Genomic DNA, 8,617 nt, shown 5'->3' with positions numbered 1-8,617 from the left:
TTATGGTAATGATAATGACAATGATGACGATTGCAATTATGATTAATATATGAGGTCATGATTATAATGAAAATTTATTGATAAACTTTAAATATACATGCATATTATATAAATATATACCTATATACATAAAATATTAAGTGCAGAACTGCTGACAAAACCAGCAAAAAATCAATTGAAAAAAAAGATATTGTTATATTCTTAGTGTGTAAATGCAAATGAAATGGAAACTGACGAAAAAACAAACACAAACATTAAAAAAACTACAAAAAATATAAATATAATTTGAAAAAAGAAATTGGTTTTTATTAAGAGATCTTGTTTAGGGCATACAGAAAATAATACAGTTATTCGCAAAATACTTTAATTCTGTTCATTAGAAACTACCCAATTCTCACACACGCAGAGTTTTATGGAATACTACTAAAATTGTGTGTTTGCCATTCTCGTAGGGTTTGACATATAATTTATGTAAGTATTGTAAAATTTCAAATATACAGTTTAAACTACTTAGACGTGGTAGCAATTGAAAGAAAATAAAAACTCAAGTGTACTACGCCGGACCACAAAACCCACGAAGTACTATTTTTTCCACAATATTCAACTTATTTTTATATGCTGCGTATTATTAATATGTTTATTATATCATATATAGAAGAGGAAGAAGCACTCGATGAGTCTGCGCAAGTAGCTGAACTGTCAAATGATTCCGATGCACCATTAAAGCCCAACGTAAGTAGTAACTACTTTATTTTATTTATTTTGAAATGTTTGAAACTTATAATCTAATAAATTCAATATAGAATGATGAAGATGACGATTATGATCCCGATGATAATCGAAAAAAGAAGAAGGGCAAAAAACGTAAAACTAAAAAAGGAGAAGAAAAAGGACGCAAGAAGAAGAAGCGTAAGAAGAATGATAGCGACGATGACAGTGATTGTATGCAGCATGACGAAGAAGTCGATTATAGTACAACGAAGCGTGGACGCAAGCGCAAGGAAGCGGAAAAATCCACAGCAAAGGAAAAGGAGTCGACATCTTCAGGTGAGTTTAATTTTACAATACATACAAACAGCTGAATTTAATATTTTATCAATTTTGAGGGATCGCAACTTTTAATTTATATCTTTTATTTCTATAAAAAACATTGTAATTATGTAGATTGAAATTATATTTTCGAATTTTTTTTTATTTATTTTTGTTGGATTATTTTGGATTACAATATAATTGGCAATAAACAAAAACATATGTACATACATACATAGTAAACAAAAGTATTTTTTTGCAGAGTACTTTCTTTAAAAAGTCAAGTTTGATAATAATTTGTTATTCGTGTACATGTCTGAAAAATAGGTAGTACTTGTATTTGAATTGGTAAATCCAATAACATTGATTCTTTTTATTTAAAATAATAATAATATAAAAAAACGCCTCAAACAACATGAAAACAACGGTTTTTTTTTATCAAGAAGAAAGTTTTTTTTTGCTATTTTTTATTGGTTTATTATTAATAAATATAAAAAGCTAAAAAAATTATGTTTGCTGCTTTGGAGCAAATTTTTCCAAAAAGTAGTTAATGCAAACAAAAATAAATACTGACGTTGTAGAAAGTAGAAACATTTTACTAAAGTGTTTAATGATTAAAGATTGATTTTTTTATATCTTACCTTCCTTAAAAAACAGTATGATAAAAATAAAAATAAACAAATAATAATAAAAATAAACCGATTACATGTTAAATTTTTTTTCAAAAGTTATATTTTAGCCATTAAAATGAAAAGCATTTAGATATTTAATTTTAACAATAATTATTATTTATGCTAACCTTCAATAAAATTTGAAGTCATATGTGCATATTTTTCAAATTTTTATCTGGCAAATTTTCAAAAATTTCGCTGTATAGTAATAGTAATAATTGAAAATAATGTACTGCTTGCTTTATTAAGCTAGACAAGTGGTACCGTACTTCATCAATAAAGAATAGTTATAGTATTTTTAAGACTTGCCTCGTAAATGCACGTATGTATGTGTATGGTCATAAAATTTTATTTATACACAAAAATTACGCAATCAAGCGTATCCAATAAAAGTGAGAGGTTCAACCATCTTTATCCGAATCAAAATATTGACAATTGAATGTAATATTATCTTCTTTAAGGCATGCCATCTGTGGAAGACGTATGCTTCGCTTTCAATGTCACCGATGTTGAAATCAATTACAGCGAATCTGATATGCAAAATTTAACATCGTACAAATCATTTACTCAACACGTTCGTCCCATACTACAAAAGGAGAATCCAAAAATACCAGCACCCAAGCTAATGATGTTAGTTGCAGCCAAGTGGCGCGAATTTTGCGAGGTAAATCCAAATTTGCAGTCGGAGCAGGGTCGCAGCACAGGCGGTGAGGAGGCAGAAGAACCACGCTCGTCACGTTCTTCACGCAATGAAAAGGTAAGCGTCACAAATGCCTATCGTTATCACAAAATAACTTTAGAAGTCTTATGCAGCACACCTCAATTAAAACGCTGCGAAATTTTACATATCTAATTGCTTATTTATAGCTACAACAAGTTGCTATTATTAGCATAAAGTGGTTCTATTTCACTCTTGTTTGTTCAGAAGTAGTGTGCCATTTTATTTGAAGTAAAGCTTTACTTTGGCGAAGTTTGTCAAAACGTTTTCTTATTATAACCAATAATTCGCTATGTGTTCATTTTAACCCATTAAATCGATAGGTTAGTTTTCCGCTCATAACATAAACATTAGGGGGTCCGTTATTGACCATGTTGTCCTTTAAGTTTCAGTTTTGCCTTAAAAAAGGATCCAACGCAAACAAGCTGTTTATTTTCAATTTAAACCGCTTAAATTTTACTTTTTTTTACTTTTCCCATACACTGTTTATGAGATTTTTTGATCTTTTGCAATAAGTTTTTTATCTCCGAAGCAAATAAACCTATAACTTAAAAAAAATTTTTACATAAAAGGTATGTATAATTTGGCTGCTTATAACTTTTAAAGAAATGTTTTTATAAAAAAAATCAGTAAGTCCTTTTTTGTAGAGCGGAAAATTTAATATTAGAATATCACTTTTTGAAAGTTGTAGATTTGCTTGCTTAATGCAAAATATCAAAAATTCCCACGAAATACCTATACATGGGAAAAGAAATATTATTGAACTTTTTTACATTAGAACCTGTTTTTAGGACAAAAACTTAGATTTAGACTTAGGGGTTTGCAAAAAAAAAAAAGTGGAAAATAGCGCACATCCTAATATACATATATATTTGTCTTATCGATTTACAAAAAATATTTGCTAAAATATATATTTTTTTCATTCAAATAGCCGGACGATATATATGAAGAAGAAGAAGAGGAGGAAGATGAGGAGGAGGAAAAAGAAACATCACGTTCACGCCGTAAGCGTGGTGGTCGTTCAAGCAGCAAGAAGGGCCGACGAGCCGGCAAAGTGCCAACATTAAAGATAAAATTCGGCAAGCGTAAGCGTGGCAGTTCCGATGAAGATCAAGATGCTAGTGGCGCTTCCGAACGTGATTCTGACTTGGAATTTGAGAAAATGTTACAAAAATCCGATGATAGTGCCGATGAGAAGGAAGTAGCCGCACCTGCCGAAAAAGTGGAAGAGCCTACCGATGATGCTAATGCTGCACCCGTTGTGCGAAAAAAAGCAAAAACCAAAATCGGCAATAAGTTTAAGAAGAAGAAGAAGTTGAAAACTACAAGTCGATTTCCAGATGGCGAAGAAGGTGAACACGAACATCAGGACTATTGTGAAGTATGCCAACAGGGCGGTGAAATTATACTGTGCGATACTTGTCCCCGTGCTTATCATTTGGTTTGTTTGGAACCAGAATTGGATGAAGCACCGGAAGGAAAATGGTCGTGCCCGCATTGTGAGGCTGATGGTGGTGCTGCCGAGGAGGAGGATGACGATGAGCATCAAGAGTTTTGCCGAGTTTGCAAAGATGGTGGCGAACTGTTGTGTTGTGATTCATGTCCGTCAGCCTATCACACTTTCTGTCTTAATCCACCATTAGATACCATACCAGATGGCGATTGGAAGTGTCCACGCTGTAGCTGTCCGCCACTGTCGGGCAAGGCAGAGAAAATTATTACATGGCGTTGGATTGAATCAAATGAGCCTTCAACATCGAAGAAACCCAAATCTCGCATGCGTGAGTACTTCGTAAAATGGCACAACATGTCATATTGGCATTGCGAGTGGGTATCTGAGGTACATATGGATGTGCATCATCCATTAATGATACGTTCATTCCAACGTAAATATGATATGGAAGAACCACCGAAGTTCGAGGAATCATTAGACGAGGCAGATTCGCGGTATCAACGTATACAACGACACAAAGCAAAAGGTGGCATACAAGTCGAAGATGAGAATGAAGAATACAAAAAGGATTTGGAGGAGCGTTTCTATCGTAACGGTGTGAAACCCGAGTGGTTGATTGTGCAACGTGTAATTAATCACCGCACTACACGTGACGGAACCACTATGTATTTGGTGAAGTGGCGTGACTTGCCTTACGATAAGTCTACATGGGAGGATGAAACTGATGATATCCCTGGTCTAAAGCAGGCGATTGATTATTATCAAGACTTACGTGCGGCTTGCACTTCAGAGTCGACAACTTCGCGTGTAGGCAAGAAGGGTAAGAAGGGACGGAAATCGAAGGTAAAAGAACTTGAAGATGAAGAACGTGTACAACGTCGCTTCACACCACCACCAGAAAAACCGACTACAGACTTAAAAAAGAAATACGAGGGTCAACCACAATTCTTGGAAGAAACGGGCATGCAACTGCATCCATATCAGATCGAAGGTATAAATTGGTTGCGCTATTCTTGGGGTCAAGGCATCGATACCATATTGGCCGATGAGATGGGTCTGGGCAAAACTATACAAACGGTCACTTTCTTGTATTCCTTATATAAAGAGGGCCACTGCAAAGGTCCATTCCTGGTAGCAGTGCCGCTGTCCACGATCATTAATTGGGAACGTGAATTCGAATTGTGGGCGCCAGATTTTTACTGCATTACTTATGTGGGTGACAAGGATTCCCGTGCCGTAATACGCGAGAATGAGTTATCGTTTGAAGAGGGTGCTATACGTGGCGGCAAAGCATCACGTCTACGCACTACTCAGTTTAAATTTAATGTTTTGTTGACTAGCTACGAGTTGATTTCCATGGATGCTGCTTGTCTGGGTTCAATCGATTGGGCTGTGTTGGTTGTAGATGAGGCCCATCGCTTGAAGAGTAATCAAAGTAAATTTTTCCGTATATTAAACAGTTACAATATTGCATATAGAATGCTGTTGACTGGTACGCCTTTGCAAAATAATCTGGAGGAGCTGTTCCACTTGCTGAATTTCTTAAGTCGCGACAAATTTAGCGATCTAAATGCTTTCCAAAACGAATTCGCCGATGTATCGAAGGAAGAGCAGGTGAAACGTTTACACGAAATGCTTGGACCACACATGTTGCGTCGTCTCAAAGCTGACGTGTTGAAGAATATGCCGTCGAAATCGGAATTCATTGTACGTGTTGAACTTTCGGCTGTGCAAAAGAAATTCTACAAATTTATTTTGACAAAGAATTACGAGGCGCTAAATTCAAAGAGTGGTGGTAATTCCTGCTCGCTCATCAACGTGATGATGGATCTGAAAAAATGTTGTAACCATCCCTACTTATTTCCTTCTGCATCCGAAGAGGCACCCACGACCGCTGGCGGCATGTATGAAATAAATGCACTGACCAAGGCAGCCGGCAAACTGGTTTTACTCTCTAAAATGTTAAAACAACTTAAAGAGCAAGGACATCGTGTACTAATCTTCTCGCAGATGACGAAAATGTTGGATATATTGGAAGATTTCCTCGAAGGAGAGGGTTACAAGTATGAACGCATTGATGGTGGCATCACAGGCAATTTGCGTCAAGAGGCGATTGATCGTTTTAACGCACCTGGAGCGCAACAATTCGTCTTCTTGCTCAGCACACGCGCTGGAGGTTTGGGTATCAATTTAGCTACAGCTGACACAGTCATTATTTATGATTCCGATTGGAATCCGCACAATGACATACAGGCATTCTCGCGTGCCCATCGTATCGGACAGGCAAACAAAGTAATGATCTATCGTTTTGTGACACGCAATTCTGTGGAGGAACGTGTCACACAGGTGGCGAAGCGTAAAATGATGTTGACTCATTTGGTGGTTCGTCCCGGCATGGGCGGTAAAGGCGCGAATTTCACCAAGCAAGAGTTGGATGATATTTTACGTTTCGGCACTGAGGAACTCTTTAAAGAGGATGGCGATAAGGAGGAAGCAATTCACTACGATGATAAAGCGGTAGCTGAATTGCTCGATCGTTCGAATCGTGGTATCGAAGAGAAAGAGTCCTGGGCTAATGAGTACTTGTCCTCATTTAAAGTGGCCTCGTACGCCACCAAAGAAGAGGATGAAGAAGAAGAAACGGAAATTATTAAACAAGAAGCTGAAAACTCCGATCCGGCGTATTGGGTTAAATTGCTGCGTCATCACTATGAGCAACATCAAGAAGATGTCAGTCGCACCCTTGGCAAAGGTAAACGTGTACGCAAACAAGTCAATTACACAGATGGTGGTGTAGTCCCGGCGGACACAACGCGCGATGATGGTAACTGGCAGGACAATGCATCTGAATACAATTCGGATTACTCGGCTGGCTCCGATGAAGATGGAGGCGATGATGATTTCGATGAGCAGAACGGCGGAGGAGAGGGCCGCAAAGCAAAACGTCGTGTTGAGCGCCGCGATGATCGCCCGTTGCCACCATTATTGGCGCGTGTCGGTGGCAACATCGAAGTATTGGGTTTTAATGCGCGTCAACGTAAGAGTTTCCTTAACGCAATAATGCGTTTCGGAATGCCTCCACAGGACGCCTTCAATTCACAATGGTTGGTTCGTGATTTGCGCGGCAAATCTGAGCGTAATTTCAAGGCTTATGTTTCCCTATTTATGCGTCATCTTTGTGAGCCGGGCGCTGATAACGCTGAAGCTTTTGCTGACGGTGTACCGCGTGAAGGTTTGTCCCGTCAACACGTGCTGACACGTATAGGTGTTATGTCGCTGATTCGCAAGAAAGTGCAAGAGTTCGAGCACATAAACGGCTACTACAGCATGCCCGAATTAATATTGAAGCCCTGCGAGCCAGTGCGTGGACAAATTGGTGGACTGCCAAAGCTGGCGGATGGTCAAACAGCGGCAGTTGGTGCTGAGACTGAAGCATCTAAAGCAATTGAGGACAAGAGCGCGACGACCAGTACAAGCGCCACGCCAGCCACCAGTGCGGCACCAAGTCCAGCGCCTGCATCCGAAAAGGGCGAAGATAAATTGAGCACGGCTGTTGGTGATGAAATCAAAAAAGAGAGTGAAATCAACACAACTTCAAGCGGCGATAAGGAACAGATACCAGATGTAAATAGTGAGACAAAAGATGAACAAAAGGTGGAAGTGTCCTCATCTAGCGGTGATGTGAAATTAGAAAAGAGTGACGAGAAAGATAAAACTGGTGGTGAACTCGGCAAAGATGTCAAATCGGAGACGGTTGAAGGTGGTGATGTAAAAAAGGAGGGAGACAGTGCTTCCACGCCAAAGGACGCAAAGGACTCCAAGGAAGACGCTAATAAAACTGTAAAAGATGACAGTAAATCAGAACAAAAGCCTAAAGAGGAACCAACTACGACCATCATTGATGATGATGACGATGATGTGATGATTGTCAAAGAAGATGGAGAATTGGAGAAACCAACAGCCAATACTTCGAGTGGTACAGTTAACGCCAGCAACAACAATGTTAAGGAGCAAAAGCCGAAAATTGAAGAGAGTCTCGAGGTTTTGAAACGTAAATTTATGTTCAACATCGCCGATGGCGGTTTTACCGAGCTTCACACACTCTGGCTAAATGAAGAGAAGGCTGCCGTGCCAGGACGTGAATATGAAATTTGGCATCGTCGTCACGACTACTGGCTGTTAGCGGGTATAGTGACACATGGCTATGGACGTTGGCAAGACATACAAAACGACATACGTTTTGCTATCATCAATGAACCCTTCAAAATGGACGTTGGTAAAGGCAATTTCTTGGAGATTAAAAATAAATTTTTAGCGCGTCGTTTTAAATTGCTCGAACAAGCGTTAGTTATTGAGGAGCAATTGCGTCGTGCCGCTTTCCTGAATTTGGCGCAAGATCCCAATCATCCGGCAATGTCGTTGAATGCACGTTTCGCTGAAGTCGAATGTCTTGCCGAGTCGCATCAACACTTAAGCAAAGAATCTTTGGCAGGCAATAAACCAGCTAACGCAGTACTGCACAAAGTGTTGAATCAACTCGAGGAGTTGTTATCCGATATGAAGAGCGACGTTTCGCGTCTACCAGCCACTCTGGCACGCATACCGCCCGTGGCGCAACGTCTACAAATGTCTGAACGTTCAATACTTTCACGTTTGGCTGCAACAGCCGGCAACACATCCAATGCGGGTACGTGTTTATAAATATTATTGTTGTAGCATGATTTTTATTTCTAATATTTTTTATTT

At 38.7% G+C, this 8,617-nt stretch overlaps 1 protein-coding gene across 1 annotated transcript in view; it reads left to right on the top strand.

The window, feature by feature from the left end:
* Mi-2 (chromodomain-helicase-DNA-binding protein Mi-2 homolog) overlaps positions 1-8,617 on the top strand; it is a 34,899-nt gene that overhangs the window by 24,998 nt on the left and 1,284 nt on the right. Inside the window, exons 2-5 of the mRNA XM_014235436.3 lie at positions 656-732; positions 804-1,047; positions 2,162-2,457; positions 3,350-8,558. Of these exons, the coding sequence (XP_014090911.1) occupies positions 656-732; positions 804-1,047; positions 2,162-2,457; positions 3,350-8,558 (5,826 nt within the window). The remainder of the gene's footprint in view (positions 1-655; positions 733-803; positions 1,048-2,161; positions 2,458-3,349; positions 8,559-8,617) is intronic.

The sequence above is a fragment of the Bactrocera oleae genome, chromosome 6 (genome assembly GCF_042242935.1).
Source record: "Bactrocera oleae isolate idBacOlea1 chromosome 6, idBacOlea1, whole genome shotgun sequence".
NCBI lineage: Eukaryota > Metazoa > Arthropoda > Insecta > Diptera > Tephritidae > Bactrocera > Bactrocera oleae.
The sequence above is the reverse complement of the archived record's forward strand: the minus strand, read 5'-3'. Positions and strand labels throughout refer to the sequence as shown.